Raw genomic sequence first — 17806 nt, 5'->3', positions numbered from 1 at the left:
GGGGGCGGGGACAGTCCCGTGGGACTGAGCTCTTAAGCTGTGGGGTCTGACGCCATCTCCAGGTAGACGACGTCAGAGTTGAGCTAAGTCGTAGGACACCCAGCTGGGGTCACTGGGGACTGGGGAGACCCCCACACGCTTGGTGACCCTGTGTCCACAGTGGAGCAGTCAGAGCTGCGGGTCTGCGGAGAAAAGGAAGCCCCGCCACAGCAGCTTCCCCCTTGCCGCCCCCCTCCGCCCCGGGACCGCACACTCACCTGCTCCAGGTCCCTCGCAGCTTTCCGCTGTCTCTCCAGTTCTCCCTGGAGCTGCATCAGTTTTCTTGTGGTGCTGGCGTTCGTCTCCTGCAGACGTTTAATCTCCTCTTCCTGGATTAATACTTGTCTATCTGCCAACTCTTTCTTTATAATCAGTTCATTAAGTCCATCTGATTTTTCTCTCAATTTTTCTTCTAACAATTCAATCTAAAAACCACAGAAAATGCTTCAGAAACAATAGTTTAAAAAAAAAAACCCACCTTGCAAATTAAAAAGTAAAACACAACTGTGAGAAAACTGATCCTCTACATGGTTTTCTAGACCCACGCTGCACAGTGAAGCCTGGTGAAAGAATAAGACAGAATTCTCTCCGTAAAATGATACACAAAAAATAACACAGAATTTGTTAGTAAAATAAAATTAATTTTGAGAGGAAGGAATGGAAAGCCACTGAGCAGTAAAAAAAAAAAAAAGAACCGAGCACAGATACAGCACCGCCTGGGTCAGGGTCGAGAAGCAGGCTGAGTGCAAAGGTTACACCTATGGTCCGTTTGCACAGGGAGTGGGCGCCGTCTCCTGTCTGCACGTCCACACCCTGGCTGGGACCTCCTGTGGGACATCACCATGGGGGGAATTGGTCTTATTTCCTCTAACTGCAAGTGAATCCACAATCATCTCAAAGTAAGTTTTAATTTTTAATAAGAATAAGCAAATCAACTACAGCGACCTCAGACAGGAGGAAGCAGACAGATCCAACCCCAAGCAGAAGGAAGCAAGAAAAACAAACCAGAGACAGGCCCCCGTGCACCAACCCCTCCCTGTCTGGTCATGCAGAGAACAGGCGAGAGGCGGCAGCACCGAGGGTGCGAACGGACGGACAGACACAGACAAGCACAGAGCACTCGCACCTCACCATCCAGCTGCACCCGTGGTCGTTTGAGTGTACATGGAAGGCAAGAAAGGGGGTACAGGTGAAGCTGTTGTTGAGAGCGGCGCAGAACACAGCCCCCGCGGGCGGGGCCGGCGCGCGGTGGGCGGCCTGACTTACATCGCAGTCGCGGGGACCCGGCGGGCGCGGCCGGGCCGCCTGGCGGAGCTGCTCCTCCAGCCTCCGGATCTCCTGCTGGAAGTCCTCGCGCTCGCGCTCCCGCTCCACCGCCTGCGCCTGTCGCGAGAGGCGGCCTGTTTGCACCGTTTCCCCGAGCGTCCCCACCGCCCTTTGCAGGCAGGAGTGGAGGACGGGGACCGGGCGGAAGGGGCCCCCTTGCCATGGGCACCGCGAATGACGCGTGGAGCCACAGGAAGAGGCGCAGCCCCCAGGTGGGACCCAGGGCGGCTTCTGAGACACGGGCAGGAGGAGGGACAGAAAGCAGACAGCAGGGGGCCAGCAGACGCAGCCCCGGGCCAGGGCAAGATGCGCGTGGACGACACCCGAGACGTCCGCCAGGCTGCGCTCACGTTCACCCCGATGCCAGCACAGAAGCTACTTAACAACCTGGAAAGAAGTTCATGCTACGAAGATGACCTCCGGTGACGCAAATAAGCTTATCGCTCGAGACTCTTACATCCATGAACTGGCGCTGGCGGCGCAGGTGCTGGTCCAGGGAGCCCATCTGCTGCCGCAGGGCGGAGAGCTCCTCGGCCTGCCGCGTGCACGCCTGCTGCCGAGAGAGCTGCTCCTCCAGCTCGGCCTCTAGAAGCCTCATCTGCGAGAGCAGAGCTGAACGGTCCTTCTCCGCCTGCTCCTTGGTCTCCGACTGCTCCTGGGTGAGAGACTCCACTTCCTTCCGAAGAGCTAAAGGTGCCGAGGAAACAGGCGAGGAGCCCAGCTCAGGGTGCCGTGTGCCAGCAGAAACATGGAGACGCGTGCTTCTTCAGCGATGGAGCGCGGGGGGGCAGCACGCTTATCCCTCCCCCCGCCACAGGCGTGTGACTCAGCCAAGGACACACAGCCAGCTCGAGAGGACGGATGTGCACCCTCGACCTGTCAGATCCCGAGCCCACGTCCTAATAAACAGCCACAATTCTGCCAAAACCCACTGAAAACAAAGCTGAGTACTTCTGCGGGGGGGAGGGGGGGGGAAGGAAAAATTATACTTTTTAAACGAAAATTGGCTAAAATAAAAAATTTTAAAGCCTGAGAAGAGAATACATCTTTGTGTCCCCAAATGACGAATCAGGTAGCTTTCTAGGAATTCTGCCTTCACGTATATTCTCCAACATGGAAAAATAAAATGTAACTTAAAACCTCCACCAGAGGGAACACCAGGCCCGCTGGGGAGGTTCCCGGCTGATGTGCTGACCGCACAGGGCTCCCTACGCACCCGGGGGTGACCTGTCTTGAGGAAAAGGGTCGAGCCGTCAGCAAATCTAAAGCCGACCTAAAATGGATGGGGCGACGAGGCCATGATCCAAGGGAAACGACAGGTTAATAAGCATCTTTGGAAGAGAGGTCTCCCTGCAACAGATCCCAAAGTGTTGAAACTATCCTGAAACTGAAATGTTAAACCCATATGTTTGTATTTACATTTCACCAGCTTTCCAAAGTTAATTATTTTGGTTTGTATAAATCTGTCAGTCTTTTATGACAAACTATCACCCCCACTAATGTAACATTCTCAATGAACTTCCAGGCTAACAAGTCAGCAACGATGGCAAATTAGGCTTAAACATGCAGTTAGAACAGTGTCCCTCACGGGCCTCAGAGACTCGAAACCAGGGCTTGTGTGTCGCTGCTGTGATGACCGGTGCTGCCTGTTCAGCCACCCAGACAGGACCCGCTTCAGGGTCTCACGGCCTTTGTGCAGGCAGGACTGAGGGGAGGCGTCCATGCGGCCATTAAGGCCACACAGAGGGCCAACCCCAGAATCAGGAGACCTCCTGGGGCCCCCAGCCCACGGACGACTATGGCCAGACAGGCTTCCTGAGGCTCAGTAACTGCAGTTAAGCATCGTGAGAGAAATGCTTGCCCATTTTTATGTATGAATATTGAAGATCAAAGTTATCTTTTATGTAGTAGTTTGCCACAAAAGCTAAGTACTTGTCGTCTTTAGTAAAAAATTGGAAAACCTGATGCAAACATATAGCATACCACACAGAAATCACTCATTTGCTTTTACAAACCTGAATCCTTGCGTGCTATAGAAACAGGAGTGCCTATAAATGAAAACACACAGCATTTTCAGAAATGAAGACAGAAAACTGGGTGACTTAGGGTATGAAAGTTAGAAATAGAGAAGGGAGAATGTCAGCAGCAGGACTCCAGGAAATGTGGCCTTGATGCCAGGCCTTGGACAACCTCTGAAACGTGCGTCATTTCCATGATGCCACTGCTTGGTCCGAATGTTGTGCTCCCAGAATGCATATGCTGGTGTTTGGAGGTGGAGCCTTCAGAGGTGATGAGGTCCTAAGGGCGGAGCCCCATGAGGGGACGAGTGCTTCTCTTACAAAAGAGGCCCCACGGAGCTCCCGCCCCTCCTGCACGTGAGGGCCCAGCGAGAAGGCGCGTCCACGAGTGGGAAGCGGGCTCGCACCAGAAGGTGACCGTGCCGGCACCTTCACCTTGGATTCCCGCCTCCAGGACCGTAAGGATGAGTAACGGCTGCAGCGTAAGCCGCTAGGCCTCTGTTAAGACTGAGGCCACTGCTGGCCCTCCCGTCGCAGCAGGTCCCGGCTCCCAGGGGCTTTGCCGCTGACTTTGAAAGACAACAAGGGAAACACAGAGGACAGGAGGCACCGCCCTGAAGGCGGGCACGAGACACGCCGAGAACAGGTGAGGCTGAGCTGAATTCCCCCACGGGCGCCAGGACTCCCCGCCCTTTGGAAGCTGGCCCGTGTTCACGAGGAGCCAAAGCAGAATCAGGACCAGGTGGCCCCCAGGACCGCGCCTGGGAAGGGAAGGGAAGGGAAGGTCAGGTGCCAGGCCGGCGGGCTCCTGCAGGGTAGCAGCACACCGGGAGTCCCCAGATGGACGGGCAGGTAGAGACAAGGACCAGACAACAGTGAGAAATTAAGGTGGGTTAACCATGTAAAGATGACAGCAAACCGAGAGGACCCAAAGGAAACACGAGAATTTCCTGGGGATAAAACAAACGCAGGAGGGAAGACTGGCCTGGGTCCGGGAAAAGCTTCCATGGATCTGCCCCCCCGGCCAGCCCCTACCACACAGGTGGGCCAGCCCTCTCTGCAGGGGTGAGGGGCGGTCACAGTGGACGCAGGGGACGCAGGGGAGGCGCCAGGCCTAGGGCTACGTGGCCGCTCGCCTGACCCTACACCTCTGCATCTCCCACGCGGTCCCGACTCTGAAGCCCTAACGCCCGGCACAGGGAGAGCAGGCTGGAGGTACGAGAGCCCGTGACAACAAACATGGGTCTCAGATGGGGAGGGCCCAGCCACCACTTGGACCCACAGGCTGGGATGCCAACACCCGGGAACAGGAGGGGGCCCCAGCCAGGACACTGCCGCACTGGGACGTGTGGCCCAGGGCGTCTGGGGACAGCAAAGTGTGCGCACGGAAGAGACACTGCCAAGAAGTAATGACAACAAAGCCCCAGATGTAACAAACGCCCGGCTGCAGGCAGAGCAGGGCAGGCATGGGAAACCACTCCAGATACGGTTCCGGGACGTGTGAACATCCAAGCAAAGAGAAACTTCTAAAAACACCTCCAAAGAAACACGATCAGACGTGCCAGCGAGTGTCCAGATGCAGAAAACAATGGCTTTTAGTCTCAAAGTATCCAAGTAAAAGAAACCAAATCTAGAACTGTGTCTTTCCAGCTACCACTTCATTTAAGGATGAGGTTGAAATAAGGTAACTTTCAGGCACTCGAGGCCTTGGAAGGTTTCCCTCAAGGTCCTTCTCTGAAAGTGTCCAGTCTGCGGGGAGCCGCGGAGAAAACAACCCACATCTTACTGCCATTCAGGGAGCACCGCGCACACGACACAGACACAGAGCACACGCGCTCATGTGCTCACACACGCCTCTGTCCCTGGGGGCCGAGCAGAGAGGGGAAAGCGGGACGGGTTTCTGTGCTGGGGACCAAGGACACGACCTGAACGAGGAAGAAGCAAGCACACGAGTCAAGCGGAAGGCGGCAGAGTCAGCAGGGGACGGCCCTGCCCCAGCTAGAGGTGGCGGGGAGAGCAAGTCCTAGGAAGCCCGAGCAGACCCAGGAACAGAGTCACCGCAGACACAGAGCTGAGAAGATGCCTCGGGTCCGCTCTCAATTAGCACAACATCCATTAGACACAGTTCAAGTACAAAAAAGGACAAAGCAAAGGAGTGAAAAAAGACATCCAAGGGAACAAAGAAAGCAGGTTAATTTTTTACCGTCAGAAGTTCACATCAAAAAATGGAAAAGAGACAAAAGAATATTATATATATTAAAGCTGAACAAGAAGATGAGGTCTGGAGACGACTATAAATAGTTTTAATAACCCAGGCGGATGGAAACCAAGACAACGGCACAAATCACTCTTTGCTTCAAGAGCCTGCAAGTCCGTCGGACCCGCACATCCACTCAAGAGCCATGGGAGCGTGAACGCGCGTCTCGCCCACGAGAGGTACCGAAGACGAGGGCAGAAGCCAATTAAACAGACAACTGTTTGTTTATTCATCGGAAAACTAAAAAGAAGAATTGGAGGAAGAGAAATGAGTTTTCTGAGTTGCTTGGGGTGGTGGCTCAGCAGGAGACTCTTTAAGTCAGAAGGTCGCTGACGCCTTTGTTGTGGAGGGAGGGGGCAGCAGAGAGGCGGGCCCGGCCGGACTCGCGCTCAGGGGCCGGGCCGCGGGGAGAGGAAGGCGCAGTCACTTCTCACAGACCGGCTGCCCCCGCCGCCGTCACTGCCCACAAGCTCCACATTTCAAGCTTTTTATGTTTTAACTGTTTTTACGTTTAATATTTTAAGATCTAAAATTTCTAAGAATCTGAAACTATAATGACCTACTTTTGTTAAAACTGTATGTCAGTAAGGCAATTATATTCCAATAAAGATGTTAAAAAAAAAAACAAAAGCAAAAACTGTATGTCTTCCTAGCTAAGGTTAACAAGACACTTTTCTGGTAATTTTAAAGAAAATTTTTAAGTAGCCCTCATTTTTTTTTCACATTCTTGGCTATTTATCTTGTGAAATGTGAAACAAAACAGAGTCAGCACGTCAAGGGGCTTTAAGACGGAGCCTGGGGGCCATTAAGGAGTGGAACTCAAGCCCGTCCCCAGCGAGGGGAGCCGTGAACTTGGGACCTGGGCCGAAGCTCAGAGATTCCAGGGACGCAGCAAGAACCGCACCTGCTCCCGTCCCCGAAACGGACCTTCTCCTCCCTCGTGACGGCCTCGGCCCTCAGGCATGTTCAGCCCAGACTGGCTTCTGCCTCTGACTCCAATTAAATTCTCTGTAGGCAAACCGCCCCCGTCCTTTCTATTGCCTATCGGGACCAGAATCTGCGTGCTCCAAACTGCAATTCTTTGATCCCAAACAAACACTCCCCGCTGGACCACTGCCTCTAGGACGCTGAGGCTGATGACTGCACACAGGTGGGCGACCCCCTGGCCAGGCGACCCGGCCTCAGAGTCAGCAGCCTTTCCTACAGCACAGCCAGCCACCGCAGCCGCCCTCAAGCCACACGCAGCCCCAAGGGCCAGCAACCTCGTCCCCTTTGACCTCAAAGCCTCGAGTCCGAGCCAGCCCGGCTCTGCCCGCGCCCCAGGCTGCAGCTCGGCCTCCTTACCGGCCTCCCTCTCTCCGGCTTCCACAGCCAAGGCTTCCTTCTGGCTCCACAGCACGGAGTTCTCCTCCTGCAGCTCCGCCTGCCGCCGGGCCGCGCACTGCAGCTGCTGCCTCAGGCCCTCCAGCTCGGCCACCAGGCCCTGCTCACTCGCCTCCTTCCGGCCCAGCGCCTCCTGCAGGCCAGCCCTCTCCTCTGTGAAGCCCTCGACGATGCCTGCGGTCCATGCGGGAGACCGCTGTAAGGCCCCCCGGGGGGGGGGGCGGGGGGTCCTGTTCCCCCAGGGACGGCACTGGACCACCCTCCCTGCGAGGCACAGGCGCGCGGGGTCGGGGCGGCGGCGCGCCCCCGGGAAGGTGGCTGACGCCATTGCTGTCGAGACCCCAGCACGACGCGCGCCCCCGGCAGGCAGGCCCCACTCACCCTCCGCCGTGTGCAGGGCCAGCGCCAGCCGGGCCTTGGCCGCGCTCTCCGCGTCCAGGTGCTCCAGCAGCTCCTGGTGCTTCCGCACCACCTGCGCCGTCTCCTCGCTCTTACAGCTGAACTCCTTCTCAAGACGAGAATGAATCTGACGGGCTTCCTCCAGCTGTGAAACGCGTTTGAAAATAGCATTTTGGACCAAAAGTAATCAAAGTTTATACTGACACCAACAGAGTTCTATTTGCATAGAATTCTGGGGAAACCATAAATATCCTGTAAGAAACAGCAATTTCCATGTTCAATGTTATGTCAGTTACTAAATAAGCAACAAATTTTCAAAAAAGGAAAGTTCTGCACACGGAGACACAGACAACGCTGCACGGACACACCGTCTGTGACTGTCGACCCCACGTGTGTCTGCGTGGAACACGGCGGGCGGGGGGTGGTCATTTCATGGTACACACGGGCAGGAGCCTGGCACCCGGGCAGGGACAGGCCCCCTGGTGACTGCAGGTGGAGGATGGGGAAAGGCTCCTGGGCCATCACCACACCGGGCAGGGGACCTGACGCGACCCTCCCTCCCCAGGTCGGACACCATGGGACGCCCCCCTTCCCAGGCACAGCCCGGGGCCCCAACCTCACCTTCCTCCTGAGCTCCCCTGGTGGGCATGCCCAGGCTGAAGCCCCCAGGCCACCCACAGGCTGGAGGGCCCAGATTAATCTCTGAATGCTAAACGCCTACACCCAGCTGTCCTGACCGACAACTCAGCACCTGGCCCGGGCCCCCTAAGCCTCCCCCTGCGTGTAACCCACTCTGACCCTTCCGGCCCCAGCCTCTAAGGAAACCTGTTGGTTTTACCTTGCAAACAGCCCCTGGCGCCACCTCTCCTCATGCCCTGCTGTGGGCCGCCCGCCCGAGTTCTCGGCTGCCGCTGCCCCCTCCTGCAGCCAGCGGTCCTCGGGCAGCCCCCACCACTGACCCCGACCTGAACAGGGGCTCCTCGCTCCCCTCTGGCCGCTGCCCTGTGCCAACTCCCACCTCCCCTGCTTCCCCGCTTACACACCCAGGTGCCCCTGCAGAGCACACAGTGGGTGCAGCGGGGACGCAGGGCCGCGGGCCAGGTCAGACTGCAGACCCGACGGCGTCTGTTCCGTTAACTGTGCTTGGGGACAATCAAAAGCACCTGATTGTTTATCATCAAATGCTGCCCAACTCTGTCCGGTTTCTGAGAGAAGATGGGACGAAACCAGAGGAGGAACTTCAGGGCTCGACACTGTGGCTCTACCTGCATTCGCGCCTCAATGTTTCTGAGACTGAACAGCGATGCTTCACATGAAAATGCTTATGTTTTAACTGGGCAACTTTGGGAAAAGGCTATTGCTTTCTAAGTTTTCCTACTTAATGCCTCTGCTAATTGTCTGAAACATTCTAAAAGGTTAACAAAAAAATTCCCGTCTTCAGTAATAATTTCTAAACATAAGTGTATTCAACATAGAATTAAAATGGTGTACAAGGTGCAGTAAAAGAGGCTGAACACACATGATCTAAATTAAGTGCACTGAGGTTTTACTTTTCATTCACAGCAAGCCTACTACCCCAAGTATTTCGGCTCAGAAAAGACTCCTATTTGACGAAAACCTGTGGGCGAACCTCCCTGGGGGTAACAGGCTCAGGACGACACCCGGCAGAGAGAGGAGAGAAAGAAATCAGACCCGCCTGGAGAGAGAAGACCTCCCGTCTCGCCCGCAGGGTCTGGTGGAGGACCGGAAACCCTGACCGCACAGCACCCGGCAGGCCCCTGGGGCTGCGCTGTCACCCACCGACGCCCCGCCCGCCCCTTCGGCCCGCCGCCCTCCTCTGCCGAGGGACGCCCCGCCCGCCCCTTCGGCCCGCCACCCTCCTCTGCAGAGGGAGGCCGAGGGGCCGCGTCTCACCTGTCTGGTGGAGTCCAGGACCATCTCCAGGAGGCCGTCCACCGCCAGGCCCAGGCTCCGGTAGACCCTCCTGACGGGCTGCTCCCACTCCAGCGTGCTCTCCGGGCTCATGAAGAAGCTCTCACAGACGTGGCTGCTGATCTCGGCCACCGACGACGTCTCGGCACACTCGGGCGACGCGCCGTCCGGCTCCGGCAGGGCCGCGTCGAGCCCAGGCCACGCCTCGTCCAGGGCCGGGGCTACAAGCGAGCAGACACAGAGGCCGCGCTGCCAGGAGGACGCCTGGCGGCCGGCCTGGGGGCTGTGGGCACAGGGCTGTGGGCGCTCACCCGCGGGCGGGCTCTCGTCCTCCAGGCAGAGCCCCACGCGCTCGCCAATGCGGCTCCTCAGGGCAGCGGCGGCCTTGAGCGTCTCCCCAAGCAGACCCAGCAGCCTCCTCAGGGCGTCCCGGAGCGCTCTCCTGAGAGGGGCACACGGGCAGCGTCAGCCGAGACCCCGCCCGGCCGACGGCACGCGCGCAGCGCTGTGGGTGACCTAAGCGCCCCTCTCTGGAGGCCTGGGCCCAGCCCGCACCGGGGCTTCGCCCAGGGCCCTCCTCCCAGCTGCTCTCCCCGCGGCGGCGCCGCCACGAGCTGCACAGACCCGGCCTGCGCCATGCCACAGCCTCCCCGGCTCCCGGGAGCAGAGCTGGGCGCCCATGTGGCCCCTCTGGCTCCCAAGTCCAAGTCACCCCTCGCCCACAGCCCACCAGCATGGGAAGGCGCCGCGTCTCCCCGTGTCTCTCTCGGGGGCCACACAAACCACGGAGTTTGGGGGCTTTGGTTCCCCAGGACAGGAGTCCTATCTTTGAGCTGCATCCTCCCAGACCAGCCCTTCCAGCTGTGGGCCGTCGTCTGGGGCACGGTGACCCCGCCCAGGACGTGGCTCGGGTGCCCACGAGATGTCAGGGCTTGGCCATCCCCATCCGCCCGCGGCTCACACCCCTCCCTCGGGCCCAGCACAGGGCAACGCCACTCAAGACACGGGAAGAGCCGCCCCTCGGGAAGCTGACACCCGAGGCCGGGGCCAGAGACAGCGAGAAAGGGATGCGGGGATGTGAGGGGCGGGGGCAGGCGGGGGCAGACTGCAAACGGCGGGCCCGACAGCCCCTGCTGCCGCCCAGGCCCCTCGGAGGGAGCGTGCGGGGAGGGCGTAAGGACCACCCCGAGACGGGCTCGGGCAGGCGGTGTCTGCTTTGCTCTGAGAGAAAATGCCAGAAGGCCCCAGCCCCCCCCTCCTCCTTGGGCCCCGTCCAGGCCATGCCGACCCCTGTTCCCTGAGGAGCCGCATGAACTCCAAACACTCGTGGGTGTCGGGGCATCTCACCTGCCGGCACGCCCCCCGAACGCCTCGGGGCCTCTGCTCTCTGCCAGCCCCCCGAGTGCAGGGCCAGGTCTGACACATCCTGCCCTGCACTCCCCTCATCGAGCCGCAAGGCAGCTGGACACAGCACGCAAGGTCCTCGCGGAGACAATGAAGCCGTGAAAGACTGAACGGAGAGACCGAGCCCCCGTGAGCAGCGCCCGCCCTCCACACAGCGGCCCTCCCCCGTCTCCTCTGACCCTCAGTGCTGCATACATGCTAGCGCCGCGGTGCTGAGCGCGAGGGTCCAGGGGCAGCGGGGACCCCAGACCAGCAGGGACGGGCCAAGAGATGCACAAAGGGGCCCAGAGAGGCCGGCCAGTGAGCTGCACCTTCCCGGGCGATGCTGAGCCAATGGCCCCGACAGGCAAAGACGAGAGCGTCTCCTGACATCAGGCAAACACAACTGAACGGCTCACTCGAGAACCACACGAGAAGCAGAGCTAAAACCTGCCTAGCGCCAGGTGGGAAACTATTTCCTAAATAAGACCGCCAAACAAACAAGAAAAGGGCGGGTCAGTAACTGCCTGCATAGCAGCATCAAATCTTGTAACCTGGCAAAATGGAAAGGTTTGGCAAAGCGAGGTGGTGGGTGTGTGGGTGCCACGACTCAGCGCTCGTCTTGAAGTTTAAGACCCTCCTGGACGAGAGGACCCACGCAGCACAGGGTCCCATCCGCCGGGTGCTAACACGCACTCCAGCCCAAGAAGCAGAGGCGGCCACTGACCTCTCGCCGTGGGACAGGTCGATGTCGGACTTGAGCATCGAGATGAGAGTCGTGCCCTCCTGGTTCTCCCTTTCCCGCCTTTGCTGAAGCCTCTCCAGTTCGGAATGGCGCTCTTCTATCTCGTGACTTAAGGATAAAATCTGGTCTTTTAGCTGTTGAAGAAAAATTGTTAAAGCTTTAGTTAAGACAATTTAGTTAAAAGTAAGTTTCTGTAAGGAACTTTCTTTATCCAAGAGCAGGTTTGTGGTTTGTGGGATGGAGAAAACGGATGATGCGACACCAGCGTGGGGTCCATAAAGTACACAAAACACAGGCCAGAGGAACAAGAAGGGTGTAATTTTGAAACCAATTTACTGAAGAGAACAAAAGGGACAGAAAACAGTTTCAATGTTGTGCACAGAGGGAACTTGGGAAAAAAGGGTGGCTCCTATAAACCACTGGGCCATTCAGGTCGCTGGAAAAATGAAAGAAAATGGAATAAGTAAACAGAGAATGGCAGGTTTCAAGATGGCAAACAATGACCAAAAAATGGACAAAAGAGACACCGAAGATGAACTGCATGCCCGGATGGCTCGAGGCTGGGGCAGCCCCAGATGCCAGGGTGTGGCTGGTGGCGGCTTCCACGCAGAGAGCCCCTTCCTCTGCCGGTCCTGCTCCCTCAGCTGCATTCCTATCAAATCTTCCTCCACCTACAATGGGATTGCATCCCAATACACCCATCCTAAACTGCAAACACCATACATCGGAAATGCATTTAAGGACTTCCCTGGTGGCACAGTGGTTACGAATCCGCCTGCCAATGCAGGGGACACGGGTTTGAGCCCTGGTCCGGGAAGATCCCACATGCCATGGAGCAACTAAGCCCGTGCGCCACAGCTACTGAGCCTGCGCTCTAGAGCCCACGAGCCACAACTACTGAGCCCGCATGCCACAACTACTGAGCCCGCATGCCACAACTACTGAGCCCACAAGCCACAACTATTGAAGCCCGCGTGCCTAGAGCCTGCGCTCCACAACAAAAGAAGCCACTGCAATGAGAAGCCCGTGCACTGCAACGAAAGAGTAGCCCCTGCTCGCCGCAACTAGAGAAAGCCCGTGTGCAGCAATGACCAACTCAGCCAAAACTAAATAATTAATTTTAAAAAAAAGAGATGCATTTAATACACTTGTGAATGAAAAGGGTTACCTGCCATATCAGTAAACAAAGGATGTTGCAGCCATCAAGCCACCACAGCTGCCCGGACAGTGAGCCCTGAGCGGGCTCAGGATGGGAAAACACAGGATACTGGCCCCAGGTAGAGGAAGTGCAGATCAAAAAATGATTTCAGTGAGCCCAGACTTTGCTTCTTCCCGTATATAGAAAAGCACTAAATTCATTAACTTGAGATGCCTGGTTACTTTAATTAACAGTAATCTTTTGAAAAGGAAAAGCAGAGCGGCTGGCTGTCTTGGTCCAGAACGGCTGTCAGCGTATCAGTCGTTCACCTTTCTGGTCGTGAGGCTGCCCTGCCCAGCATCACAGGAGAGAACCGCACCACATGTCACTAGCCCAGGAAAAGACAAAGATCCAAAATTCAAAATTCAAAGTACTGTTCCTACTGAACGTGCACTTCTTTCACACCATCATAAGTCAAAAAATCCTAAGTCAAACGACTGTAAGTCAGGGACTGTCTGTACTCAATAAGTTAATAGAGTTAATTCATCCATGAAGAACATTTGTTCATCAAAAGATGACAAAAGGGGAAAAAACCCCTACAAATTAGAAGAAGTCCAGAAATACAAAAAAAAATCCCTAAATCAGTAAGAAAAACACAAACAACTGTTTTAAATAGAAAAATGGCCAAAGATACAAAAAGGCGTTTCACAGAAAGGGAAACACAAATGGATCACAAACATAGTACCAGATGCGCATCTCATCAGCAAATTAAGACCACCGAGAGACACCATTTCGTTGCCACAAAATTGGCAAAAACTAAAAAGTAAGAACATTCCAGGAGAGGATGTGGAGTAACAGGAGCTTGAGTGCACGACTGGTGGAACCACTCAGAAACAGCCTTGGGGTTACCCACCAGGGGCAGAACCCCACAACTGGGACACGCACTTCTAGGTTTAAGAAGCTCCTGCACATCTGTGGTAAGAGGTGTGTGTAGGAAACTCAGGGCAGCTTTATTCATAATGGCAGAAAGATAGAAACAAGCCCAGGTCCACCAATGAGCACACACGCAATGGATGCCATTCGGCAGCTTGGATGGCGGGTACGGCCCCACCATCGCCATCTGTGAACCTCCAGTCAACACGGAACGAGAGAGGCCAGTACACACCCCCTTGTGACGGCCGGAAAGGGCTGAGGCTCAACAGCAGAGTGTCTGGGAATAAACACATCAGTGAGCAAGAAATCTGTAACAATCAGAAGGGTGGTTGCCTCGCGGGGGGCAGGGGGCGGGGGGGTCTCTTGAGGTGCTTAACGTGGGTGGTGGGACACCATTCCTTACTCCTCAGTATTACTTTAAGCGAACACGTACATTTTAAGGACACCTGTAAGATAATTTCACAGTGGAAACAACTTCCCGCAGAGTCTGGTTTCCTGAAGGGTCGCGTGCCCTCCTCCGACCGGGGAGCCTCTGGGCAGCGGGACGACAGCCCGGCCCACTGGCCCACGGGAGTCGCCTGCTGCCCTCCACGCGCCCACACGAGGGCCTCCCCCTCTCCTGGTGCCTCTCAGTCTTTCCTCCCCACCTTCTCTCACACTCCTGCCATCAAGCTTCCATCCCCCCTTTTTAAAGGTAAACCACTATGTATGTTTTACAATTTCTCTCTTAATTCAGAATTCAACATTTCTTTTTAACTGTACTAATACTTTTATTAGGATTGTTATTGTTTCTGGTCCTTGAGGTATAAAATCGCAGAGGCTTTGAATGGTGTATCTCTAACCCTATTTTGCCCACAAGTCATGTTAATTTTAGTATTTCGTACAGAATGAGTTTTTTGTTTTTTTTTTTTAATTTTATAGCTACTTTATTTATTTATTTCTTTATTTTTGGCTGTGTTGGGTCTTCAGTTCTTGCGACAGCTTTCTCTAGTTACGGCAAGTGGGGGCCACTCTTCATCGCGGTGCAGGGACCGCTCTTCATCGCGGTGCGCGGGCCTCTCACTATCGCGGCCCCTCCCGCTGCGGGGCACAGGCTCCAGACGCGCAGGCTCAGTAGTTGTGGCTCACGGGCCCAGCTGCTCCGCGGCATGTGGGATCTTCCCAGACCAGGGCTCGAACCCGTGTCCCCTGCATTAGCAGGCAGATTCTCAACCACTGCGCCACCAGGGAAGCCCCAGAATGAGTTTTTTTAAGAATGCATATCATGTATCAGCAGAAATGCCTGGCATATTGAAGAACAAGCTTAAGAAACAATTGGAAAGGCTCGTTCTTCCTCATGGAACCCCCTCCTGCCTAAGCCCTGGTGCCGTCCTTGCTCCCCTGCATGTGCCCCCCACCCTCCTGCCTTCTCGTGGCTGGGCTCCCAGCACAGGAGGGGCCTCTGCAGCCAGGAACATGCCCCTTGATGGGCAGCTAATGACTGACCTCCACAGACACATGCTGCCCTGAATCTGGCTGGGAGTGACTCTGACATCTTTGGTACCAAATTAAGTCAGACGCACCCATGTGCAATGTTTACAGTCAGAAGGCCTGGTTCCACCACTTGACAGCCACGGACTTTGAGCAAATTAACGGAACCTCTCCTGGGCCTCAGTGTCCTGAGAGGGAGAGAGCTGCACAGAAATGAGAAAATTCTACATCTAATGTGCTTAGTGCAGTGCCTGCACATATTCCTAAGAAAACTGTGCCTCCAGTGTATGAATAAGTTCAAATCCAGCGACCCTGTATGATGATAAAGTCAAAGAAAGCAGCAGTACTATTATGACTCTGAAAGATCACACAGTGGGACTATCTCTAAAAATAGTATAAATACACATCCGTATTTTCAATAATAATAATGAAAAAAACCCAATTCAAAAATTGTCAAGGACCTCAGCCATAAAAAAGAATGAAATAATGCCATTTGCAGCAACATGGATGGACCTAGAGAGTATTATGCTTAGTGAAATAAGTCAGACAGAGAAAGAAAAATACTGTATGATATCACTTATATGTGGAATCTAAGAAAATGATACAAATGAACTTATTTACAAAACAGAAATAGACTCTCAGACATGGAGATATATTAGGAGTTTGGGATTAATATGTACACACTACTGTATATAAGATAACCAAAAAGGACCTACTGTATAGCACAGAAAACTACATTCAATATCTTGTAATTACCTCTAAGGGAAAAGAATCTGAAAAAGTATATACATACACTTTATATATATACACACACACACACACATATGTATATACATATATATATATATATAACTGAGTTACTCTGCTATACAGTTGAAACTAACACAACATTGTAAATTAACTGTACTTCAATAGAAAAAAATTGTCAAGGACCTGAACAGACAAAAGTGGCCAATAAACCCATGAAAAGATGTCCAACATCACCAGTCAATAGGGAAATGCAAATAAAAACAAGATATCACCTCACATCCATTATGATGGCTATTATTTTAAAAAATGAAAAACAACAAGTATTGACAAGAATGAGGAAAAACTGGAACACTTGCGCACTATTGGTGGAAATGCACAATGCCACAGCTGCTGTGGAAAACAGTTGAGCAGTTCCTCAAAAAGTTAAAGACAGAATCATCATATGACCCATCAACTCTGTTCTTAGATATATACCCCAAAATATCAAAAGCAGGGACTGAAGCAAATACTTGCACCCCAATGTTCACAGCAGCATTATGCACAACAGCCAAAAGGAAGAGACAACCATTAACAGATGTCCATCAACAGATGAACAGATAAACAAAATATGGTGTCTATATACAATGGAATAATATTAGTCAGCCATAAAAAGCCATGAATGTTGATACACACACAACATGGATGGACCTTGAGGACATTATGCTAAGTGAAATAAGTCAAACACAAAAGAACATATATTGTATGATTCCTCTGAAATGAGATCCCTCGAGGAGTCAAATTCACAAAGGCAGAAAGTACAGTGCTGGGTACCAGGGCAGGATGGAGGGGGATGGGAGTTATTATTTTTTTAAATTAATTAATTGATTATTTTTGGCTGCATTGGGGTCTTTGTTGCTGCGTGCGTACTTTCTCTAGTTGCAGCGAGTTGCGGTGCACGGGCTTCTCATTGCGGTGGCTTCTCTTGTTGTGGAGCACAAGCTCTAGGCGTGTGGGCTTCAGTAGTGGTGGCACACGGGCTCAGTAGCTGTGGCTCGCAGGCTCTAGAGTGCAGGCTCAGTAGTTGTAGCACACGGGCATAGTTGCTCCGCAGCATGTGGGATCTTCCCAGACCAGGGATCGAACCTGTGTCCCCTGCATTGGCAGGCAGATTCTTAACCACTACGCCACCAGGGAAGCCCAGGAATTATTTTTAATGAGGACAGAGCTTCTACTTGGGATGATGAACAAGTTCTGGAAATGGATAGTGGCGATACTTGCACAATACTGTGAATGTGGTTAATGCCACTAAACTGTACACTTAAAATGGTTGAAATGGTAAATATTATGTTATGCATATTTTACTATACACAAAAAAAGAATTAACAAAGAAAAGATGCATCCCACATACCTGCAGAATTTGGTTATTCTTCTCCTGAAGCTGCAGAGACAAAGACTCTTTCTCTTTTTGGTAAAGAGACTGTGCCTGCTCACGCTCAAGTTTATGTATCGCCTCTTTTTCATGCAAAGCAGCTTTCTTTTCACTTTCAAATTCACCCTGTACAAAAGCAAATTATTAACAACAACAAAAAATGCCATTAAGTTATAAAATTATCCTTGCTCCATTTCTCTGCTGTTCACTAGAATTTAGTTCATTCAACAAATATTTATTGATTCCGTATTCTGTGCCAAGAACAATGATCAAAAAGGCCAAGGCCACTATCCCCAGTGAACATGCGTTCAAATGTGCTTATCATATAGAATACAAAAGAAACAGCCTGCTACCTTTCCCAACGGTCACGTTAAGAAATTCTCCATCATCAGGGTATCATGACCATCAAAATCCAAGATATTTAGAAACCTAACTTCCTCTGGTTTTAAAAAATAAACCCTGTTTCTTCTTAAATAATAAAAAATATTTTTTAATAATGTTCACCTAATGAGTTAAAATACATTAATGAAATAAGCTTTTTTTTTTTTAACTACAGATATAGCACTTCCAGAATGGCAGAATAAGGACCTTCAAAAATCCACTCCTCTACAAGAGCACCGAGAAC

The 17806-nt window shown here is 53.3% G+C and overlaps 1 protein-coding gene across 7 annotated transcripts in view; it reads right to left on the bottom strand.

The window, feature by feature from the left end:
* The window catches only part of PCNT (pericentrin), a 107767-nt gene that overhangs the window by 48336 nt on the left and 41625 nt on the right, over nt 1-17806 (bottom strand). For 6 of the 7 annotated variants that reach the window (XM_057546125.1, XM_057546127.1, XM_057546129.1 and 3 more), the window contains 10 exons: nt 17161-17307; nt 11465-11616; nt 9666-9796; nt 9337-9575; nt 7405-7567; nt 6985-7197; nt 3381-3413; nt 1823-2052; nt 1306-1422; nt 258-464 (listed from right to left, as the gene is read on the bottom strand). In XM_057546125.1, the coding sequence (XP_057402108.1) occupies nt 258-464; nt 1306-1422; nt 1823-2052; nt 3381-3413; nt 6985-7197; nt 7405-7567; nt 9337-9575; nt 9666-9796; nt 11465-11616; nt 17161-17307 (1632 nt within the window). The remainder of the gene's footprint in view (nt 1-257; nt 465-1305; nt 1423-1822; nt 2053-3380; nt 3414-6984; nt 7198-7404; nt 7568-9336; nt 9576-9665; nt 9797-11464; nt 11617-17160; nt 17308-17806) is intronic. The other variant, XM_057546128.1, reaches the window with a different exon arrangement.

This window comes from Balaenoptera acutorostrata, chromosome 4 (assembly GCF_949987535.1).
Source record: "Balaenoptera acutorostrata chromosome 4, mBalAcu1.1, whole genome shotgun sequence".
NCBI lineage: Eukaryota > Metazoa > Chordata > Mammalia > Artiodactyla > Balaenopteridae > Balaenoptera > Balaenoptera acutorostrata.
Note: the sequence above shows the minus strand (reverse complement) of the source record. Positions and strands in the feature narration are given on the sequence as shown.